Source organism: Cladophialophora yegresii, assembly GCF_000585515.1.
Source record: "Cladophialophora yegresii CBS 114405 chromosome Unknown aczIN-supercont1.7, whole genome shotgun sequence".
Lineage (NCBI taxonomy): Eukaryota > Fungi > Ascomycota > Eurotiomycetes > Chaetothyriales > Herpotrichiellaceae > Cladophialophora > Cladophialophora yegresii.
Window position 1 is genome coordinate 2705883 of NW_006913051.1, and position 23504 is coordinate 2729386.

General features: G+C 54.7%; 7 protein-coding genes across 7 annotated transcripts; 5 read left to right on the forward strand and 2 right to left on the reverse strand.

The window, feature by feature from the left end:
- Nucleotides 1–346: 346 nt before the first annotated feature.
- Nucleotides 347–1830, forward strand: A1O7_10085 (uncharacterized protein; the record flags this gene model as incomplete). The annotated part of the gene is made up of 6 exons (XM_007764069.1): nucleotides 347–386; nucleotides 455–492; nucleotides 547–846; nucleotides 907–1153; nucleotides 1215–1259; nucleotides 1307–1830. 6 exons carry the CDS (start codon nucleotides 347–349, stop codon nucleotides 1828–1830), a joined length of 1194 nt encoding a protein of 397 aa, XP_007762259.1.
- Nucleotides 1831–2341: 511 nt separating this feature from the next.
- On the forward strand, nucleotides 2342–3049 carry A1O7_10086 (uncharacterized protein; the record flags this gene model as incomplete). The annotated part of the gene is made up of 1 exon (XM_007764070.1): nucleotides 2342–3049. One exon carries the CDS (start codon nucleotides 2342–2344, stop codon nucleotides 3047–3049), a length of 708 nt encoding a protein of 235 aa, XP_007762260.1.
- Nucleotides 3050–4156: 1107 nt separating this feature from the next.
- Nucleotides 4157–5830, forward strand: A1O7_10087 (uncharacterized protein; the record flags this gene model as incomplete). Its single annotated transcript, XM_007764071.1, has 1 exon — nucleotides 4157–5830. The coding sequence occupies one exon, from the start codon at nucleotides 4157–4159 to the stop codon at nucleotides 5828–5830; it is 1674 nt and encodes a 557-aa protein (XP_007762261.1).
- Nucleotides 5831–6413: 583 nt separating this feature from the next.
- A1O7_10088 (uncharacterized protein) lies at nucleotides 6414–8089 on the forward strand (the record flags this gene model as incomplete). The annotated part of the gene is made up of 3 exons (XM_007764072.1): nucleotides 6414–6503; nucleotides 6563–7854; nucleotides 7915–8089. The coding sequence occupies 3 exons, from the start codon at nucleotides 6414–6416 to the stop codon at nucleotides 8087–8089; spliced, it is 1557 nt and encodes a 518-aa protein (XP_007762262.1).
- Nucleotides 8090–8482: 393 nt separating this feature from the next.
- On the reverse strand, nucleotides 8483–10909 carry A1O7_10089 (uncharacterized protein; the record flags this gene model as incomplete). Its single annotated transcript, XM_007764073.1, has 1 exon — nucleotides 8483–10909. One exon carries the CDS (start codon nucleotides 10907–10909, stop codon nucleotides 8483–8485), a length of 2427 nt encoding a protein of 808 aa, XP_007762263.1.
- Nucleotides 10910–13138: 2229 nt separating this feature from the next.
- Nucleotides 13139–15180, forward strand: A1O7_10090 (uncharacterized protein; the record flags this gene model as incomplete). Its single annotated transcript, XM_007764074.1, has 2 exons — nucleotides 13139–13384; nucleotides 13438–15180. The coding sequence occupies 2 exons, from the start codon at nucleotides 13139–13141 to the stop codon at nucleotides 15178–15180; spliced, it is 1989 nt and encodes a 662-aa protein (XP_007762264.1).
- Nucleotides 15181–18758: 3578 nt separating this feature from the next.
- A1O7_10091 (CMGC/DYRK/DYRK2 protein kinase) lies at nucleotides 18759–23381 on the reverse strand (the record flags this gene model as incomplete). Its single annotated transcript, XM_007764075.1, has 3 exons — nucleotides 18759–19853; nucleotides 19909–22969; nucleotides 23023–23381. The coding sequence occupies 3 exons, from the start codon at nucleotides 23379–23381 to the stop codon at nucleotides 18759–18761; spliced, it is 4515 nt and encodes a 1504-aa protein (XP_007762265.1).
- Nucleotides 23382–23504: the final 123 nt, after the last annotated feature.

The window sequence follows — 23504 nt, forward strand, 5'->3', positions numbered from 1 at the left end:
AAGAAGGATGTGTGCCCGTGTACTTAGCACGAAGCACATAGCACCACCTGGGTGACCACGGTACTTGTGGTTTCATGCACGAAGCCCACTTGCTCCCACCTCCCACATCCGCTGCGATCTCACGCCATATCTTCGCAACCCCCAATGCATACCTTCTTGTCCTGCTGGTCGAACGGATGTGCTCAGAATCCGGCGTCATCACAGTTACGTACCTTGAATGGTCTACCAGCTGACCAGCATTTGACGTGACTCAAGACCCTCTTGGCTGCTGACCGTAGAACATTGCAGCTCCTTGTCTGCTACTCGATTGACCGAGTTGCTAACTGAGAAGACGACCGACGCCGCAATGGCGACCCAATCACCGCACGTTCTCATCGTTGGCTCAGGTGTGTACATTGCTGACAACGGTCGTTCTGCGGCTTGAGGACTGCCCAATTGACGGATCTTGGCGCAGGAATCATTGGGTTGCTTATCGCACAGGGCCTCAAGAAAGTAAGTTTCCTACCCGGCCTCTGGCAAGTGCGCTCGGGTGACCATGACATCTAGGAAGGCATATCCTGTGAGATCTTTGAGTCCGAACCTTCAGCAAGCACCTACCGTCCGCGCGAATGGGGCATGTCAATACAATGGGGTCTTCCCATGCTCAAGGACTGCTTGCCCGAAGAGCTCTTCGACGGGATCCAGACCGCTTCGGTGGATCCGAATTTCGACCCCCCGGATCCTGGCATCCTGCCTACCTTCAATGGCGCAACCGGGGAATTGATGAAGAACATTCCACTGCTGCACATGTACCGGGTCCCCAGGCGAGGGTTCCGAGCTTACTGCGCCCAAGGCCTTAATGTCCAGGTGAGGTCTCGACGCCATTCGGACGGTGATGTTGCGACAGCTAACGAGTGACGGGTGTAGTATGGCAAGGTGCTCGAGTCCGTCGAATACGACGACGAAAACTCCACCGTCACCGCCGTATTTGAGAATGGCACGAAAGCCACAGGCACCTTACTCATCGGAGCCGATGGCGCGCAATCACGTGTGAGATTGTCTATCTTGGGGGAGAAGGGACGGCCGTCCCCAGTGCCCTACTCGGCTGTCAATCTGCATGTTTGCTATAACGATGCGGAGAAGGCCCTGTTCGTTCGCCAAGCACACCCTATAAGTTAGTCTACTCCATATGCCTGGGACGAGCAGTGTTGCTGACCAAAGGATGTTCATCTCAGTGACACACGCGATCCACCCTGATGGTTACTGGCTATGGATTTCGAGTGAGTTTGATGTCTGTGTTGATGACAGTCGTGCTGAGTATCCAAAGTCCAAGAGGTACCAGACCCCAATGACCCAGCGACCTGGGTGTTCCAACTGCAGACCACTTGGAAGAAGAGAGAGGGCGAGGAAGTCGGCTCATTAGCAAACCTGAAAGCCAAGGCTGAGACCTTTGGTGAACCCTTTCGATCGGCGAATCTCTGGCTCCCTGAGGACACCAAGGTTCATGTGAACAATATCTCGTACTGGGTGCCGGTCCCTTGGGATACCCGGAAAGGCAGGGTTTTACTGGCAGGTGATGCTGCTCACCCCATGACATTCCACCGAGGTCAGGGGTTAAACCATGGTATCGCGGATGCGAGGAGCATCGTTCTCAAATACAGGGATGTCCTTGACGGCAAGATGACTCTCGAAGAAGCTGCCGACGCTTATCGGGATGACCTTGTTGATCGAGCAGGGGAGGAAGTTCGATTGTCCATAGAGAACACCCACATGATCCATGACTGGGAGAGGATGGCCAATTCGCCCATCATGCAACGTGGAGGCCATCCGAACGAGAAGAAGGCAAAGTAGTCGTGAGCACGAGTATCCGATACCTACATCAGAGTGAATGGACGTGACTTGCTGAGTGGTTGTCGATTGTCGATTCAGGGTTCGCGTATTCCTGTTTATATCATACTCTACACATCGAGAGTGAATGAGGCTCAAGTGAGCAACAGTTGAGTTGATGGTGAAAGAGCGGCCAATCACTCGGCCATGACTCCACCCACGCGACTGCCTCGGTCACGCTCGGTTCATCTCCTAATCGGAGCGTTAATGAATTTGACTGCAGCCTCCGATAAGGTTTTGTCCTCCACCCTAAATGACAGTTGACGTCCTGCAGCCACAAGGAGTCTTCGATTTCAATATACCTCAAGCCTTGATAGCGGTGAAAAGGATGGGTTGCAGCCGCCTCTCGTCCGTAGGTCTCGTCAAAGTGTAGGCTGGAGTGGAAATTGGTCACGTGCTCATTGTATAAATCACCACCCCCGTCCAAGAGTCCGAGCACGAACATCGACGTGGTATGACATACCGAGGTGCAAGGATGCCGACGACGGAGCCTGCGTACTTCAGAGCTGTGCCCTGGTGTGCCACTCTACTGTCTGATCCAGATTACATCGTGGTTCCCTCTCGGTTCGGTCGGCCCATGAAGGATGGGAGAGGCGAGTTCTTCACCAAAACTCTGGCTACAGAAACCACGATCACCGCCTGCGTATGTCAAACGCGCAGGGCCAAGCGGAACGACAATGGCCATCAGAACGCTTCGATTGAGACCGCGCCCACAGCATCAGTAGCCCAGCCGACTGTATCGGAAGTCCGTGCATTCTTGTCCACAGGCCCGGGAGTCAATGGGCATCCCGGCATCGCCCACGGTGGATTTGTCGCCGCGATAATCGACGAGATTATGGGCTTCTTGATCAACAGCAACAGCGCCATGACAGAGACAGCTGGTATCCCACCTGACCGATCAGTCAGTCCGGCCCATGCTCACCAGCAAGCTATACCCATGACGGTGCCGGGTATATCGATCATGACAGCAGAGCTGACGACGAAATATCGAAAACCAGTCCCGACAGGAGTGCCGCTGCTGGTGCGCACTTGGATCGAAAAAGTTGAGGGGCGAAAGATCTTCGTGAGGGCAACGGTCGAGGCTGAGGATCGTCAGATCTTGACCGAAGGCGTCGGTCTTTTTGTCGCATTGAAGCCCGGAGGCAAGGGCTTTGCGGCGAAGAAGACGAAGGCCAAGATATAGACCAAATCCTTCCAAGCTTTGAGAGGCTTGAGCCACGACATAGACTGGCAACAACTTCGATCAGAGCTAGAGGCTAGATTATTGGAGTATGGCAGTCACTTTAGAGGCGGCAATAGACTAGAAGGATCATTCACCATCCATTCTCCGATCAAAACTCATATATGACGCTGCATGGTTTCGTGTACTCGGACCTAGGCTGTACAGAGTACTCATAAGGGAGATGGCCCGCCAACCACAAGACCCCGAGTTGACATCCAAACAGGATGCTGCGCCATGCTCATCACAGTCACCTTCAAGCCGTACTTGGGATTGGGGTGAGCACAGGACAATGATTATAAGCTTTTGCCAGACTTTCCGGTACTCTACGTACCAATTTTGGCTTTGGCCGGGTCGTAGCATCGTCCAAGTAGACACACCTTGGCAGGCGTTGGCCAGCATCATTGTGACCTCGGTGATGGAACGGTATCAAAGGATATCAGGTCACCTTACGTCGTATGGTCAGGATCCCAGCCTCCATAATTGCTGAATGTGAACATCGACAAGATCACAGCAAACTCAGGCGGTACATTGGTGATCCCGTTTTATTGAAGCTGCCCATATCAGTCGGACTTGAAAGGAACAGAGGAAGCAGAGCCACCTTAGGCAACAGACGAAATTCAGGACCGCAGGCTACCACGTTTTGTTGGTAAGAATGTCTGCGGCTTGTGAAAGCCCGTTTCAACACGACCTTCAGCTTCATACTCCGCATCCTCCAACCGAAAACCGAGAAACTCTGTGCCTGGCAGGGACTGGCTAGGCAAGCCGATCACCCGAGTTCAGCCCTGCGATCGCCTCCAGTGGAACCCTCAGAACGCCTTACCAGGCTTTCCCACGCCTACAACGGCCAATAACGAGTAAGCACAACAGTCCCCCCATTGTGGCAGTGTACCGTACTCGGATTTTGGCCAGCCTGGGCATATGCTATCAACGGGTGACCCCTTCACGTCGATGGAGCACCTATATACAACTCGACAAAGGCTTTAATAACCAAAGAAAGACACAGGATGAAGCAACGAGCGAGCAACACTCAAGCGACTAGCTCTCAGCACACTCCTCCCCTGAGCCAAGATGGGCCTCACCAAAGCCGAAGACTCCCCGGGACTTTCTCTGGAACTCGACACTCACCAGGCTCACTATTCTCCCGGTGACACCATCAGCGGCAGAGTGATCCTCAATACCGCGGACGAGGTCGGGATTGGGAAAGTCGTCGTTTTATTCTGGGGTCGGGCGAAATCACGAATCATCCAGCAACACGGCCAAGCGGTCACATATCATCGTGGGCGCACACAGTTCTTCAAACAAGAGCTTGTTCTCTATGAAGGGCAATATACCCACAAAGCCGGCACGTTCAGCTGGTCGTTTGAGTTCCTCGTGCCCGAACAAGCGGACCCAGCAAGCATTCTAGCAGGAGAGAAATGGAAGCCCAAGGATCACTTCCGAGGGACTGCAGATGTGAACAGTCTCGAACTCACGCTTCCGGCGTCATGCTATCATTCGAGACACATGTTCGGCCGTCATGCCGAGTGTTTTATTGAGTACGTCCTTGACGTGACCTTGACCGAGCCAGACGGTCTCCATCACATCCGCGGGCCTCAAAGCAAGGTTTCGGCCCGACCGATTATCTTTCACCCTTTGTCGACCCCCGAACCTATCCAGAACTACAACTTTGTCACCGACCAACGACTTCTCACAATCTCGACACTGAAACTCCTACCAGAGCATGCCGGGACCAGTCTTGGACTCCGGGATCGCGCTCGCTCGATCTTTCAGCGCGATTCGCTCCCCAAATTCTCCTTCAGCCTCACCGTTCAGGCGCCGAGTATCATCCAGCTGATGCACCCGGATCCAATACCGTTCCTGATAACAGCGACACCAGATTTGTCCCCCGGGCTCACCACCATCGACAGTTCCACGCCGCTACCCGCCGTAACCCTCAAGGCGGCCAAGATCGAGTTGAAGACGTACATTCGCTGCCGCGCGGCTGGCACGTTTTCCGACAGCAAAACATACGAAATCCCCATGCTGTCGTACAAGGCCTTGAATCAGCCGCTGACAATGGTCCGTGGCATGACGACAGCCGCGGAGGCGACGCTGAACCTTGGGCAGCTGGTTGACCTACGTCTGGCCAATGCGAAATTGGGATCCCGACTGGAGGCACCTCTAACCCCCAACTTCACCACGTACAATGTCTCGCGGTCGTACCAACTGCTATGGGAGCTGGAGATTGAGTGCGCGGATAAGACGGAGAAGTTCTCGTCCGTCAAGAATGGGCCGGAATGCACGGTCATTCTTCCCCCAGCTACCGTTCGAATGGACAGCATATCGGACAACAATATGCTGCTGGGAGCGGATCTATCCCAGGCCATGACCGGAACGTCTGCCGAAAGTCTAGGCTCTGGGTCAAGCTCCGGATTCTGGCATCGTCGCAGTCACGAAGGAAAAGAATCGAGCAAGGAGAAGTCTGGCATAGGCAGCCCCGTCACATCAAATGTTGGGGCCGAAGTTGGTGCATTCGATCTCGACAGCAAGGGGAAGTCGAAGGCGCAAGAAGCTGCTGAAGAGCGGGCTCTTGCACGCCTGGGCGAGATTGAATCGACGTATCAGAGACGCCACCAAGACTCCCGCAACCTCCGAGCCGACGACGCAGCAGAGGATACACCGAGGGGAGATGCTGCTTCGGACGAACCGGCGGTTATCACTGTAACAGACACGGACCAACAACTGCCAAGATACAAGCCATGAAGGGTGGCCACTTTCTTGCAGTGGTGATTCCTTGTAAAGACTTCACCTTCTGGAGCCTCCACCTCATTTGATCTGGATCGAGGGGCTTACTGGTATATTTTCTACACGGTTTGTTCTTGGACAGAGATCATTTGTCGATATGACGGGAAAGGGCAGTTCTGTGCACTGCAGGAAAATGCGATGGTCTTTCCAGGCTACACGGCTGCTTTGAGAAGCTCGCTCTGGTGGAAGTTTGGAGTTTTCTGGCGAAGTGTGGACATATGGATGTATAGGGTGAGCTAGGGAGGCTGGTTACGTAGGCAGCACTTGTAAATCATTTTGTACACTTATGACATCCTTTCCAGGCGTTCAATGCTGGCCCGGTTGTCTCGAACTCCTGTCTTTGGCGCAAGGACGCAGCCTCGCATCAAGCGACAAGGCTGCCGGCACAGCCTGGCAAGAAGTGACGAGGCTGAGAAACTGTGATTTGCCACCTTCTGCACCTACGCGCCACCGTACATCGAGTTCCCCAAATCCTGACTTTTTGACCCTCTCGACGTGGTGACCCTCGTACCTACATGCACCGGCATCGCAGCAGCTCACGATGTTATTGGAAGACCAGAGATTCCTCCACGAGGACCTGGAGCGGCTGGAGCAAGCCATCACCGACCGCGTGGCAGAAGATCCGAAGAACGTAAGTGCGATTCCTCCTCCGCCGGCTAGAGTCTTGGACGCTGAAACGCCCGTTGACAGATCAAAGACCGACTAATCCGTGACCACCAAATCAATGGCTTCTTGACCCGCATACAAGAACAATCGAAGCGATTATTAGACATTTACAAGGACGCTGAAGGATTGCGGTCGAAAGAAGTGCAGTCTCTTTCCACAGGCGAACCGTTCGATGAATTCTACAAGCAGCTCGAGGAGGTCAAGGACTTCCATCGCCGATACCCCAATGAGCCCGTCGAGAATCTCGAACGCGCTTACAAGCGCCGACGGCCCGAGGAGGGCGAATATATCCCCTCAGAGGTGGACAACATGTTCAGCGGCGAAGAGTCCAACGGCCGGTTCCTGGATCTGACGCAACTCCATGAAGAGTACCTGAACCTCCCGGGTGTCAAGCGACTGACGTACCTACAATACCTCGACAGCTTCGACGCCTTCGAAGCGCCGCGATTACCCATCAGACGTCAGAACAAGATCACAGACCAGTACTTGCAATACGTCGCCGGGCTCGACAGGTACCTGGAAGGATTTGTGCGACGGACGCGACCACTGGACGACCTGCCGAAGCTGTTCCTCAGGCATCAACGCGAATTCGACACAGCGTGGGAGAAGGGCGAAGTGCCAGGCTGGACGAAAGAGACAAAAGAGCAGCAAGACACATCCGCGGGCCCTCGAACAGAAGGCAGCGGCACGGGAATATGGTGTGCTGCGTGCGAAAAGGAGTTCACAAACCAGAACGTCTACAATTCGCACCTGACAGGCAAGAAACACATTAAAAATGCGGCGGCGAAGAAACCCGACCCGGCCAATGCGATCGACGGCACATCATCCAGACCCTCATCCCTACCCATTTCTGGGACGGCACTCAAGGAGCGGGCCGTTGCCTCGCACGAACACCGCATTCGCGCGCTCGCCGACATCCTCTCCAACGAACGCTCCAACACGCGTGTCAACGTCGAGCGCAAGCAAGGCATGACGGAGCGGGAACGCCAAGCCGAACTGGACGCCCTCTTCGCGGAAGACGACGCCGCCGTGCTGGCGAGCGACCGCCGCGCCGCAAATAGAAAGACAGGCGGTGACGACTCCGGCTCGGAAGACGAAGGCGACGAGAAAATCTACAACCCCCTGAAACTGCCGCTCGCGTGGGACGGCAAGCCGATCCCCTACTGGCTGTACAAGCTGCACGGTCTGGGCGTCGAGTTCAGCTGCGAAATCTGCGGCAACTTTGTGTACATGGGCCGGCGGGCCTTTGACAAGCACTTCAGCGAGGCGCGGCATATCTACGGCTTGAAGTGTCTGGGGATCACCGGGTCGGCCTTGTCGGGCGTGTCGGGTGGTGGTGGCGGTGGTGGCGCCGGTGGTGGCGGAGGCGGATTAAGCCTGTTCCGCGAAATCACGGGGATCGAGGACGCGCTGAGGCTGTGGGAGAAGATCAAGAAGGAGAAGCGCGAGCGCGAGGTCAAGGACGATCAGGTCGTGCAGATGGAGGATGGCGAGGGGAACGTCATGCCCGAAAGGATTTATCTGGATTTGCAGAAGCAGGGCATTCTGTGAGGGCGCCTCTGCCATTGCAGTGCATGTGTGCATGCATGGAGAGTCTGCCATGCTATGGACTCTCGCCCCGTAGCGAGGGATCGCGGCTGAAACAGAGCGCTCTTTGAGCGGATCACTGCTAGGGATGGGCGCGGCGCATACATCAGATGGGGGAAAAGATGTGTGCTGAACCGTCGTGTCATGATGGATGATACCCAGAACTTCGATTGTGCTACAAAGATACAGTATGTACTGTACCTATGTACCCGTGACCATCAAGGCATAGTACTCATATCCAGACATGCATGCCACAAAAGCGAAAAACAGAAAAGCCCGCCAAAGAGCATACACACGTCCAAATCCATCATCCCGTCATTATCCAGCGCATCTGGTATTTGGCGTCATTGGCAATCATCACAGCTCCATTCCCTCGCCGCTCGGTCTTTCGGTCGGGTTCCCAATGGCGGCACCATCATTGCTACTTCTCGCCTGGCTTTTTCTGGGCGTCTTTGCTCCTGCCTCCTTGCTATCCTGTGTAGTATCTTTGGTCTTGCCCTCGACTTGCACCGCGTTCCTCACCTTCTCCAGCAGTTCCCATCCCTTTGCGGTCACGCCGATGGCACGCTCGACAATCTGATCAAAGAGACCTTCGTTGCCCGTGTAGAAGCCGCAGAGCATGAATTTGCACAGCGAGGTGGTGGCGATGAGGCGCACATCGTCCGGGAATGTGGCGGAGAGGGCTTTGATGAAGGGCGACAGGAGCGACGTTAGGGCTTTTGTAGAGCTGGTAGAAGCGACTGCTTCTTCGCCTTCGTTGCTTGTGCTGGGAGATGAAGCCGACGGATCGTCCTCTGGTGGACCCGGTGTCGCTGGAGGCGGGCCTCGGGCAAGAACAATATCGCAGAGAATCTGCAGTGCTATGACCTGTAGAGATTCGTGGCCCTTTTTCAACAAGTGCGTGAACAGCAGCATGTTCTCGTCTGCCAGCTTCGGTTCAAGCAAGCAGCACAGGCCCAGACACTGGACGCCTCGCTCTCGTATCAGAGACTCGTGAGACCGCACAGCCGGAATCACCAGGTTGTCAAACATGGTGCGCAAGTCGATGTTTGATTGCAAGTTGCCGGCCACGTTCTGCAACATGCATTGCGCAATGTGTAGACATTTCATGTTGATGACAATCTCCTTGATGGCTTTGGCCTCTTGTTCCTCCTCGGTGAGAGGTGGTTTGGTCTTCTTGTTCTTGGGTTCGTTTTGCTTGGGCGTCGAGTCGCCACTGACTTCGCTTCTGGCGGAAACGAAGCTGTCCGCATCATCGTCGTCTGCTTCGCCTTCGAGGTCGGAAGAGGTGATGTTATCGTGCACTTCTGCAATGGCTTCGAGTACTACTGCGGTGAATTCTCGCTCGCCTGCAGCATCTGGGTTGCAGACCAGTCGGAGCGCTTCCACAGCCAAACGAGTGCAATCCTCGGGCAGATCTGCCATCGAGAGAGCGTGCCGAAGCAACGAGAACATTTTGCGTCGCCCGATCTCGTCAGTATAGTCCAGTGACTGAGCAATGTAGAGCACTTGCTCGACAATGAACTCTTGATCCGTCTGTAGCGCCATAGTTTCATCCGTGCCCGCCTCCGTAGCAGTCTGGACTCTACTGGTAAGCTCATTGATGTGCTTCTGAAGGTGGAACCCCAAGCGTGTGACTTCGGGCATCTTCTCTTCAATCAACCCGTAGTATTTCGGGTCTGACTGGCAATAGTCGTTGAACGTCCGTGCCATGAATGCCGACTCCGGTGTCAGGTGGTCCCAAAATTCATCGTCGAAGGTGACTGAGTCAAGATAGTCTTGTCGGCCCGCCCAGAATTCCTTCATTGCCTCGAGCGCAACTCCATCTTCGTTGCCATTATTCACAGTGTCAATCCTCTCCAGTAGTTCGAGCAAGGCAGCGATGTTCGGCTCGTGGAACCCCGGCTTCTCCTTCTTCTCGCCTGTCTCTTCATCTCCGTTCGTTTCACCCCTATCCTCGACAGAGTTCGCTAGCTCAGTCGCTGCGCAGTTTTCGATCCAATGTTCTCGGAAAACTCGGGCTGTGGCGGTGCGCACTCTCTCGTCACGGTCCCGCAGCCCCCATCGCAGCAGCTTTTCTCGCATGGACAGAGATAGGTGTCGGAAGTCGCCTAATTTGGGGAGCAGCTTTGCATAGAGGGCTCTCCTAGTAGGTCCATCACGATCCCTGGCACGTTCGAGTAGGTAGGGCAGAGTCTTGGGTGTCGCAGGTAGGTTGACCAACAGTGCTCGTCGGACCTCGGCATTGGTGTCATTTTGCAGGACATCCAGTAGTTTGTCAAGCAAGCCAGGCGCAAAGTCTCCGTCGGAGTCCTGCTCATCGTCGTCCTCTTCCATCTCGCTCTCGACCAACCGACCTAATGCCATGACCGCCTCCAGTCGAATCGCAGGTACTTTGTCTCTCAGTCTCTTGATGAGCTCATGTCTGATGACCTTGTACAAGTCATCGTCGATCGCTTGCAAGACTCCCAGAATTTGGCAGGTGATTTGCGTCGCGCGATACCGGACCGTCTTGTCTTTGGCACAGAGGAAGGGAAGGATGGCCAATAAGATGCTGGAGGATATCTGGTTCGAGGCATCATCCGAAGCGAGGTAGGTTGTGAGGAACTTGATGACACGAGTCCCAGCTGCTTCCGACTTGCTCACGTCGAGCAGGCGGAAGACGCATTGTTTGAGGTGCGCTTCGAAATTCGGCGAGTCTTCGAGCCGGCGCAGTCGTTTCGCGAGAGCCTTGTGGCCAACAAGAGACTGCTGCGCGTTGGAGAATATCTCGCCGACCGACATTGTAGACGCCTGCAGTGGACGAGGTGGTGGCTGGCTTTCGATGGATTTGGTCTTGTCGAGTTGTTGAAGCTTCCGCTTTGGGAAAGACGAGTAAACATGCTGAGTCATGCTCCGGCAGACCTTCCGTGTGCGAACTGGTTCTTTGGGCTACCGTACCTCGTACGAGGCACGAGCTACTCGTCACGTGCCAGGTGGCATCAAACTTGCTTGCCTTTCGCTTCGGCCCATCCGGGCGAGTCGTGCCTGTCCATCATTGCCCGATCTGCAGGCCCTCGCTTCGCGTCATGAACTCACTTTCTCTGGTGATCCCGAACTCGCTTGAGGGATACTCGATTTAGATGGCGAACTCAACACTCGATCAGCAGCCACAAGGACTGGGCACACTGGATCGACACGAGCAACAATGACGCGGGGCACGTCCGGAGTACTCGTAATGGGATTCATAACCGTGATGATAGACGACACCACCACCCGCAGCGGGCGAATCACCGTCCCGGCCCAGCTGAGTGCCAGCTCGGGTGTGGCTGAAATGACGAGTTCGCAATGGTTATCATCTCGAGAAAGATGATTCCTGTAGCCCGAATTGTACTGTGTACTGTGTAGGCACGGGGGCTTCGGAACCTACCTCTCTCTGCGGTGAAAACATGAGTTCTTGCGAACCATCACGGGCCGGCATCATGACTGAGACTGAGCGTGTGCCTTCTCCTACTTCATGTAATCAAAAGGCATCTCGATCCTGCCGCACTTGTGGAAACTCGGCTCCGGCTCTGTACAAGTACTCTGCTGAGCAGACTGCAGCGGTGAGCAAAGGTTGGCGCAGGATTGTACTAGACAATTGGGCATGCAGTATTCATAGCGCCAGCAAATGGGCATCTGGCTCTGTTTGTGCCATCTCTCCGTGGTAGAGTCTCCCTGGCCTTGGGCTGTCTGTATCGGGTTCATTCAGACTTGAGAAGACCACATGAACTCCTGCACCAGCGACCTAGTAACGATGACTCAATTCCCCTGGTTGGATCGGTTATGTACATACAGACGTCTCTGCGCGGGGTTGTACACATTGTGACGCTACACAGAGAACGCAATGTCCTTTTCGCGTGAACCAGTTCGGAAGCACGCTCAAGTGGGCGATGCAGGTCATTGTTCTGTGCAACTTGACCGCGTGCTGGTACTCGTAACTGTACTTGGGCGGTGACGAAGGCTAATCGGGCTCGGTTGGACGCGCCGTCGAAATGCCTACCTACGAGGTACGCTCTCGTGACTGACGGCCAGACGGTCTGCATAAAGTCCGCGTTTAGGTTGATGTTGGGCATGAATCGAGTCACACGAAAATTTGACTCGCTGAGCGAAGGCCGTGAAAGTGAGGCGGCCGAGAAACAGTGCAGGTTCTTGCATGGCTCCAATAAACGTCGTCTCCCCTCCGACTCCGTGCAGGGAAATTTCATAGGTGGCCAATGGTGATCGACAGACTCGAGGAGGTTACAAAGTGAACCATTGGCTTGCGGTTTGCTCGCAAGAAGACGATCGTGATGCCGCTTCGACCGGATCGAGCCTGCACCAGCACCGGCCTGGTATGGCGCCTTGGACAGGCGAATGAGACGCCCGGAAGGTGGCGCTTCTAGGCTCAAAGAGTGCCTAGAAGCCCAGGCGACCGACCAGGGCCTGCCGCACGGGCGTGGACAGGGGGACTTTCCGCGCCCATGAGAAGCCAGAACGGAACGAACAGGCCTTCCGCGGGAGTCCAAGCAAGATCAGCAAGCTTCCACCAAGTTGCCCGGCCTGGGTGTCGCAAGGACCGTTCCACCCGTTCTTTCGAAACGGCAGTTTGCCTGCCATCTCAACATCTGGGGGTCACTCCCACGCCCGGTTCGTGTTCCCTGATCGCCTTGTCCCGTCTGGACTGCCGTCAGAGGAAGGGTCCTATAACATCCCCCGAGCCCATCTGTGGGCTCTTCTTCTCAAGGCTGTTTCTCACCACGCTCTTGACACACCGTCACCGCTTCACTTCGCCTTTGTTCCTTACCAATATTCACCCGAAAAGCTTCTTGTTTCACGATCTCGACATTACTACAAACCTTCGTAGTTCAATCGTGAGTGATTGAACGAGCTTGTATGAGAGACCAACTGACGGTGGAAGCCCCATTGGCTGACACTCGAGCCAGTCTTGAGCGGCCTATTCTCTTCGTCTCCTGTCAACGACAATTGGTCACTTCAGTGTCTGTAGTTGACGACATGGCTTCTGGTGCTCATCAAGTCATTGCGCTGCTGCAGTCCTGTCGGGCAGCGTACGAGCAGGAATACCAGCACCTCTCTCCTGCCGACCGCGAGCAGGTCGCACGGGCCTGGAATTCAATGAACTCGGAGATCCGAAGCTCAGCAGCTTCTTCTCAACAATATGGAACCTCACTTCCCTCGAAACGAACTGCGTCCGGTGCAATGTTTGGTGACTTGGAACCCAATCCGAAGCGTCCCGGCCATGTATGTACTCCTGCTGTTCCTCCCCTCTGCTTTGGTTGACGGTCGAGCATAAGGCGCCGTCGGCTTCCTCGGTTCCATCGGCACCTTTCCTTGAGCGACACATCTCAGCACCAGTTGGTCAGTCGACGTCGTCACGGATCCAACAAGGCCGACCCGCACCACGGACGTCGTCTCTTCCGCACTCCTCAGCGACGATCGGACCCGTCCCCATCCCCCGTCGCAGCAGCGGCCAACAACGACGAGGCTCGACAGCCACGTCGTATCCCAATCGGTACACTGGATCCAACCTCCACTACATTGAGGAGGTCCAGGATATGTCGCCGGCAGACTTTCTTGCACGATCTCCGGATGACTACGCCATGCCGACGATCTCGTTGACGCCTCCTACACACGTGGAGCGTGGTGAGTTCAACATCAACCAGATTTCCCAGCTCACATCATCACCGTATTCTCCAGCGATAGAGTCACCAGGAGTGTACACTCCGATGACGACGACTAGTGATTCGAGCATGACGGCGCCCTCGACAGTATTGTCGGAGCCCATGTCTCGTAACAACACAAGTGATGTTCTCTGCGATGGCTTTGGGATGTTTCGCATGGACTCGCAGAGTTCGGCGAAGGATCACAAAGCCAACGCGGCTAGGGCTGGCCACGACGCCGCCCGACCACCACAACAGCAACTATTTCCTTTTTCTTCTTCCGTGGTTGGAACCGGCTTCGGTTGCAACGAGTTTGTGTCATTTCAGGATGAGGAGGGGCTTCCCTCATCATCGTCTCCTTCTAGTTTTGAGATGAAGAATTCTCCCTCTTCCGGGAGCAATGCTTCATCTGTTTCCGTTTCTTCTCAATCGTGTTTCGTGTCGTCCGCTCGAGGGCTTTCCAATCAGCAGGAAGTCGTGCCTCGTAGCAGTAACACCGTCTCACGACTGTTGGCTCCCAAGACGGAGCAGCGTCTCGCAGCAGAGGTCGCATCGTCGCAGCAGCAGGCCGACATGCCCGCACCCAAGCTAGTCGCCGTGCAGGCCGCTGACGGTACAGTGAAGCACAAGGCCGAGATCACGCGGACGGTCCGACAGCAACTGCCGCGCAAGACTACCTTCTGTGAGTTCTGTAACGATCAACCGCAGGGCTTCCACGGCGACCACGAGCTGCGCCGGCACATCGACCGCCACCACTCGCAGGTCCGCCGCGTGTGGATCTGCAAGGACGCCTCCGCGGACGGCAAGTTCCTCGCCAACTGCAAGGCCTGCCGCAGCCGCAAGAGCTACGGGGCCAACTACAACGCCGCGGCCCACCTGCGACGCGCCCACTTCAACCCGTGCAAGAACCGCCGTGGCGGCCGGGGCAAGAAGAGTGAAGGCCGCGGCGGCATGGGCGGCGGCAACTCGCCGCCGATGGAGTTCCTGAAGCACTGGATGTACGAAGAGCTGGAACTCAACGTCAACGGGCGCGTGATCGTCCAGGATATCAACGTCCCCAGCATGACCTTCCAGCCTGCGGTCGTCAACGAACACATCAAGTGCGCCTCGAACCCCCACGCCACCAACGATATGGACAACGGCAACGACACCGACAGTTTCGAGCTCGTCGACAGTGTCAACGTCAATATGCTGCCCGCGGTGATCGATCTCACGCAGGAGCAACTCTACTTTGACAACATGATGCCCATGCCCGAGAACTATGCCAACGTCGACCACGCCGTGATGATGCGGCACACCGCCGCCATGTACAGCCAAGCTGCTGGGTTCTACCCTGTCAATGTCAACGAAGCCGGCCTGGCCTTCCAACAGTACTGAATGACGTTTATGAACGAAAACTTACTAGGAGATCACGATCATGATCACGAAGAGATGAAGATGGATCTGGTACTTATATCATTCTCATGTATCTTGTTTGTTGTGTAGACTTGGTCAGAGGGGGAATTTCTCTGGGGTATGCTTATTCTGAGATGTATACAAATGTCCGAGATGCAATAGGTTGGTTGGGTTTTTTTTTTTGGACAGACGGGATTGAGGTGCCACAGCAGGCACAGCTTGACACGGTCAACACCTTTTGATTCATGTATCCATGACAGATTTCTCTTTCGGTCGGGGTGGCTATTGGTGATGGTATCATGCCAGATCTTCTTTCTCTCGGGTGGTCACTGGTGATGGTACCATGACAGATGGGTGGGACAATGAGTGCCAAATTTGGGTAGCTTTGAGGCAGGGTTTTATTCTGTTCCTTACCTGGTCTCTGCAGGCGTTTGGAGGCGGACCATAAAAGTGCTTTGAGTTGCAGTAACAACTCATGTTATCGGGGTGTATTGTGTGGTAGTCAAGAGCAGCTTTCGAAATCAAGGAATATCCCTGTAGCTGTACTTGTGCTGCTTGAAGGCTCGCCATCTGCGACTGCGTCGACTGTGATACTGGCGGCTCCTCGCCGTGTTCATCACCAATGTACCCCGTCGTGCGCTGTTATCAGAGGCGTCACCCTGTGGTTATTGCGCGCAGCAAGTGAACTTCCCCTTCAAAGAGCGCCATGGAAAAAGCTGCTGGAGTTGGACATGTCACCGGGCTCGCAGGCGCAGCATGTTCCGAGTGCAATCGACCGTAGCGGAGCATCCTATGGTAGGTGACATCCTCCTCAGCCACGAATGTGGCGGAAGGTCAGCTCTCTTGCTCGTGCGTGGTTATTGGTTATTAGACACAGTGAGAGAGGCGAGTCAATGACAGCGACAAGCAAGCGATTGCTTCTCCGTGGCCCGCAAGCCACGTACAGTACGGAGTAGTTGCAAACAACGTCGAGTTTCAGCTGCGCCTCCAACATTGCGCAATAGGCAGTTACAAGCCGGGTCCCGATCCATGCGGTTGGAGACGCCTCTGCCAAAGTTCGAGCTGAGTGACACACATGCGAGCGTCGAACGGCCTGGCTGGAGACAGTCACTTGCTACAGGAATTGCCGTGTTGCACGCCCGAAATAGAATGGCAGAGGTCATATTCTCTTTTTCGCCGTCAATGCAAAGCATTAAAGAAGTTGGGCAGAACAACATCCATTCTTGAAACAATTCTGTAACAGCACCCGATCGATCGTCCATCAGAACCGGCCACCTACCGGCTCCAGCCCCCCCAATTTCGTCTAGGCTTCCAACAGGCGGCACACCCGGCACCCGGCGCCCAGACCCAGGCACCCCCAAGTGGCCAAGCTTTAGTCAAGCACTTCGTTCTCGCTGTCGCTGCCGCATACCGAATCACTTGGACGGGACCCTCTCTTGACACCTTCTCCCCTGCACCTTAACACTTATCACTCACTCACTCACTCACTCAATCCGTCATCGACTTGCGACATTCCCGCTCACATCCACACACTCATTCCGCACAGCCATACCATACCGTCGCCATGTCGAACCAAGGATACTACCAGGGCGGCCCTCAGTACCCCCAGCAAGCGTGAGTCGCACTCGCTCCTTCTGAGCCCTGACGTGCAGTGCCAGCATGATCCCAGATTTCAAGTCTGCGGCACGAGTTTTCCGACGTGACAGCTACATATCTACCCGCACCAGCTTTCTGCAGCTTCGATGATCGCCTGCGCATCGCGCAAACACTCTTCTGCCCACAATTTCCGACAATGCGAACTATATGCTAAGTCTGTCTTCATCTCTAGGTACGGCGGCGGATACCCTCAACAAGGCGGCTACCCACCTCCGCAGGGCGGCTACTACCAGCAGGGCCCTCCGCCGAACATGAGCTACGGACAACAGATGCCTCCTCCTCAACCACGACAGTCGAAGGATCGCGGATGCTTGGGCGCTTGGTAAGGAACAGCCCACATCACCACCACACTTGGATTCCACCCCCGCACACGCAAAGACATGACGAGTGAGAGATACCAGAGCTAACCTGCTGGCTGTGTCTAGTCTTGCCGCACTGTGCTGTTGTTTCGTGTGCGAAGAGGGCTGCGAGTGTTGTGCCGATTGCTGCGAATGTTTCGCCGACTGCTGCTAATGCCGCGGAATGTGAGGGACTGCACCGCAGCGCAGCGCACCGCAGCGAAGCACAGGAGAGACGGCACGAAATGGTGGATGGGGTGGGAAGATGGAAGATGGGGTAGAGCTAATGGATCAAGACAGCAGTGCCAGTTCAGGAAGCATTGATCGACAACTCACACACACGGCAAATACATCCTTCTGCCTCCCACGAGTACGAATACCGTGTCTCCTGAACACGAATCAGACAATACAGTATCAGCGGTTTGGTAGGGAGTACTCCGTACAGGCAGGAGACCTCGCGAGTCCCATTGAGCCGTCAATAACCAACGAGTTTCCAGCGCTGGTTGAATGTCACGTACATACATACAATGGGCCTGGGTATCTTACACTGTTTTCGCAACGGAGTATTCCTGCTTCTTTCCGCTGTTCCGGAGGCATCGCGAGTCCCAATCGTCGATAACGAAATGAACTTCCTAGCGCTGCGTAAAGGACCCGTACATACGTGCAATGTGTGGTTGGGTCTTACACTTACAGTGATTTGCTGCCTGCTTCTTTCCGCTGCTCTGCATTGCATGGGGGAATGTGCCTGCAGTGCAGCAGTGAGTACATACAACTTAAAGACGAGCCCCATGTTCAATTGCACTTTGTACTACACCAATGTTCCAGCAAGTGCTTCACCTTCACACGACGGTGCCCTTCCCCCTGTACGCGGCATAATACTCCGTACAAAACAGAGAGCATGCTGGCGCTCGTCTCCTCCAAGTCTTGAACTCGCAGTGCCGGTTCTTCTCGATACTTTCTAGCTGAGTTCACGCCTTCCAACTCGCTCGGTGGTCAGTCCGCAGCAATGCCGAGTACAAACACGAGCCTTAAGTACATACTCAACTGCTAGCCGTCCAGCCCAGTTTACGGAGTACAGTACTTCTCCGCATCTGTCCATGTTACCTCCCAGTTACTCTCACCGCGTCTGAGGTTCCCTTTGTCGTATTTGCACCAAAGCCTCGGGAAACCAAAGATGACGGGGTGGTTTGACAGGTCGAACATGTCGAACATGTTCGACTGTTCTTAACTCTTAGTTGGTGGTATACAGGAACATCCTCGATCGTTCTTGATTCTTTGTTGGTGGTATACAGAATTACACCCTACTCAGCAAAGGGGACTTCCCGATGCCAATATGGCTTCACGCCAACCTCGTCCCAGCCCCAAGCTCCAAAGGACTGAGGGACAGCCTTGGTCGTGTGCGGCCGACCAGTGCGGCGACAACTATGCTGACAGGCTTCTATATGTTCATTAAAGATAGTAAGAAATTCGTCCCTCTGTCTCTTTCACAATTCATCAGACCAGGGCGCATCTCATTGCTCTCAAAAGTTCGTGGTTGTACCTGCTGTAACACTCATGAATCCGTGTCTACTTGACCAGACTGGCAGCAGCCGCCGCTGCAGCCAAGTCGGACCTCCCGCTCATACTCCTTTGACCGATCGTGAGGCGCGTTAGACTGGGATTGGATGCTGAGGAATTCATCGCTGCATGTGATGCCCGCTTTGCTTGAGATGTGGCAGCGAAAGGTCCCGTCATGTTTGACTGACGCCTGGCACCGGGCTTGCTTGGAGAGGTCTCTTGCCGGCTTCCAACTGGTGCTTTCAGAGTCGACGGTGGCTGGGGCAACGGCCTGGCACTACCGGAGGTCGTGACCGAGTTGACTCTTTTCACGGGCGAGTTGACAGCCGATTGAGTAGCGCTCCTAATCCTGCTCGTGCTGCTCACCTTGATCCCGGTGATGAACTCGTGTTTCACCGCGTCTTGAGGCGTCATTCGTCGTGTCGGGTCCCATTTGAGACACTTGGTGACAAAATCCAGGAAGGCTTCGTCGTCGCATCTCAAGACCTGGCGTAAGTCCTTGCTGCTGGGTCGCCTTCTCCTGCCCTTAGACGATACTGTCAAACGAGGTTTGCCCATCGAGTCGAAGAAAAGCTTCCTTCGGCTGCTTTTCTCAATCAGATGCTTCTCCGGAGGGCCAAAGACCTCCATAATGCAAGCAAGCTGTTCTTGCTCGTTCTCGCCCGGGAAGACGGGATAGCCGGTGAAAAGCTCAGCTAGGATGCAGCCAACGCTCCACATGTCGATTGGCATGCCATAGGACATCCCAAGGATGACTTCCGGAGACCGATAGAACCGTGACTGGATATACGTGTACACCTTTTCGTTTTCAAAACAACTCGAACCAAAATCAATGACTTTTATTTCGGAGTGCACAGGATGCGCCAGCAGAATGTTTTCCGGCTTGAGATCGCAATGGATGACTTTGTGCTGCTGTAGCAAAATTAAACATTGCAGCAACTGTTTGGTGAAACGCCGGATGAGTTTGAGGGAAAACCCTCGGAAGTCGTGAGCCTTGATGAATTCGTAAAGGTTCATTCCGAGAAGATCGGTGGATATGCAGAGGTGGCCTCGGAAATAAAAGCTCTGATCAAAATTGACCACGCTGTGCTTTTTGTGAGGATCCTGAAGCGCTGTTAGTTCCGCTAGGCCTGAGACATCGCTTGCTTGTTCAACTTACCCATTCCTTGAGCTTCTGCAGAATGTTGACTTCCACGAGAGCTTGTTGATGAAATCGCTTCTTGTTGCGAATGATCTTCACAGCCACGAGAATTCCAGTCTTGTGGTCGACACATCGTACGACTTGACCAAAGCTACCCTTGCCGAGAAGATCGACTACCTCATAGCGATAGGCCAGATGATCTCCTTCGACAATGTTGTAGTCACCACGCTCGTCGTCGTAGCCGAAATTGGTCGAGGTGGAACCCGGGTCGCCGATAATCTTACGAGAGTTCAGTGTCCCGGTGAAGAAGATATCTGGGTAGTCAACAATTTCACCCCGCTCAAAGATGTTCAGGTCAAATATCCGTGACGCAGTGCTCTGTGACATTCGGGTGGCTGGTTTGGCTCTTGCTCGGAGACTGTCCAGTTCTCGGGCAGCTGACTCGAAGTCTTTTCTCTTGGAAGCAAGCTTTTTCATTTCCTCCTCGGCAACCATATCGTCTCCGTCAAGAGGTGGTTCTTGCTGCCGTTGTGGCGGAGATCTGTGATTGACAAGATTTGGTGTACTTGCAGAGAGCGATTCTGACCGACTTCCGTGTATCATTAGTGTTCTACCGGATTCAAACGAAGGGCGACCAGCCGAGGCGGCACTATCGAAACTCTCCTGCCGGGGTGGTACAGTGTTTGTACTTGAAGTCGAGGCCTGTCTCCTTGACCTGAGATATGACGGACGGTGAGGGCTTGCAGGCCCAGTCTGGGTATTTGTCCAGCTTGCAGAGGCCGGCAGCTTTGGTGGTGGCATGTTGTCGTATTTGGACAGATCCTCTGGTTGCGAAGTCGTCTCAGGTAATTTCGGCTCGCTCCACTTCCGACTCAACTTCTTTCTCAATGCTGACGTAGAGAAAGCGGACTCGCTCTCGGCTGGCCTCTCAACGGGACTTTGAACTGCTGGTGCAGGTTCGGCCTTTGGCGTTACCGAAAAGCTGGGGGCACGAGGACCATTCGGTCGAGGCTGGCTTGGATTCCTGTTCAGCTGGGCCATGAAGTTAGGCTGCATATAGTTGGAGAACTCGTCGTTACTTTTGGGAACAGACGTAGACACGAATGGTGAGATTGTCCTTGACTTGTCTGCTTCGAATGAGAATACTGGAAGGCTGGGACTGATCTCGCTCGGAGGTCGAAGCTCATCTGCACGCAGAGCATGGTGCGAAGTACTACTTCGCATCGTGGGAGCATCCTCAGCAGGCTTGTTGGCTCTGGAGAAGAAACTTGCTTTGGAGGCCGTCATAGGTGTACTAGGTGTCTTCATGTTGTTTCGCATGCCAGGAGGCGTCGTGGGTGGGCCTCCAGATTCCGGCTTAACATTAAGTGACCTGATCTTAGCTGAAGTTGGCGTGCTCAGTGGCAACAAGTTCAACGGCGGGAGCCTGAGAGTCTGTAATGCTTTTTTGCTCGCTTTATGCTGTGGTTGCTGTCCCGGGTGTGGTAGCAGTTGCATTTGTGGCTGCGGCTCTGGCTCTGGCTCCAATGGTAAAGTCGGAACTGGTGGAGCGTTGGAATTGTGCGAAGCATCGCTTGGGGCTCGTGGAGTTTCGAGGGTCTTCATGGCGTCCGCTATCGTGGAGACTACCGGACTTGCAGAGATAGCCCCATCGAATGGCGTTAACCCAGACGACCTTGCCGAGAAGAAGGGCTGATCAAGTTCGCTTCCAGGAGACTCGTATGCTTTTGGTATGGCAGGTACTGGCGGGACTTCCATCTCATAGTTGCTGTTTGTGGAGCTATCGAGGCGAGGCTTAGGAGTGGGTAGCCGAGAAGAGTTGATCGCCTGAGAGAGCCTCGCAGGGTTGACTATAGTGTTCTTCACAGAATTGTAGCTCGTATTTGACGATAAAGATTGGCCCGAACTGTATGATTTGCGGTTGGGATCTGGAGTGGTCCTCGAGGAGGACGGGGTAAGGCTTTTGCGGTTGGGAATAGCGGGAGATTGAAGGTCGGAGTGTGGCAGTTGCGGGACCGGCTCTGGTTGAGGAGTCGGCGGAGCTTGCGATATGCGACTCTGAGGCAATGGTGGTGCAGGAGGGACAATGGACATCCGCTTCACTCGTCGCGCATCGGTTGGGCTGATTGTTCGTGCACCCAGTCCGCTCGCATGATGGGGCATGACAGACACGCGACGGTTCTTCTCGGCATTGGCTCCCGGGGTGGTTGTCCTACCCGGTGTTCCGCTTCTCCTTGTCGGCGTATGCGGTGCTGTGGTCGATGTCGACCTTGACGGATCCGGTGTTCTCGAAGGGGTGAGCAGATCTTTCGAGTTCTGCCGCTTTGCAGCCAATGATGGCCTCGACCTGGTTGTGCCGGATGTCTTTGTATCTTCAGCACCGCTCTCATCTGCCCCACCGGCCGAGGTTCTCGATCCCAGACCCTTTGTGCTCTCTGCGGTTGCCTTCCTCCCACCTGCACTTGGTCTCCGCCTCACAGTCGATTTGTCGGAAGTATCTGGGGCGACAAAGGTTCCAGGCCCAACAGACTTTCTTGGGGCTTTAGGGGCCGGGGTTGCGTTGTTGAACGAGTTAGGCGGAAAGTGGCTTTGCCTTCTGCCGCGAAGTATCGATGTCGCGGTTGTACTCATGGAGTCGGACTTGACAGAGGCCCTGGAGTTATTGGAGGCTGTCGAACTCTTGCGAGTAACCGACGACACGCCTGATCCTTTCCGAGATGGTATGGGAATGGCCGGTTGCGTGACGGGCCGCTTCTGCTCGACAGCAAGCGCGCCAGTCGGCTGAGTAGGTTTGACGGTGGTGCTCCGCCCTGGCAAAGGGAAGTGATTCAGGCTAGGGCCTTCTGTGCCAACAATGGTGTCCTGGAAATCATCGAAATTGAAGGTGGGCTCGAGAAAGTCCCCCAGATTCAAAGCCCCGTCACGTTCGTCTTGCAGTTGAGGTTTGGCTTGTATGGATGCAAAGCTGAATCGTGAAATGTCGTTGATGGATAACTCGTTCGTGTATGGATCGTGGGAAGCGACGGCGGAGGCACCTCGCAAGGAGTTAAACTGAGGAGCTAACGAATTGCTGGCCGCCCTGGCAGGTGCGAATTAGCATGGAACGTGCAGGTCCCGGACTGTGGTAAGTACCTTTTGCCCAAACTACCACCATAATCCAAGGGGCGTGGACCCATTGGGGCTTTCGCAATGCTGGGGATCGACGACTGCCTTCTCCGAGATGTGACTACATTTTCAGTAGAGCCGCGGTTCGACGCCGCCGCTGACGGCGTTGTTGTGATTATGGGCCCAGCAGGGAACGAAGAAGGCGGCTGCTTCTTGGTCGGTGGATGAACGTCGAGTGCGACTGCATCGTAGCACAATGTCAGTTTTGGCTGATGAAAGGCAGCTAGCCATTGACATTGCATGGGGTTCGTACCACCATTGCCATCCGCCTCGTCGGGTCGGGTCTTGTTTCCAGCAGATGCACCTGCATTTTGTCGGTAAGGCATCGTGGCCTTCTCCCACCTCTTTTCACATTCAGTTCACATTCAGCTCACTTGCCGATGATTCTACGTCGAACACCAACACGGTGTTCAGCTCTCTCAGTCCATTGGGAGGACTCAATGGTGACT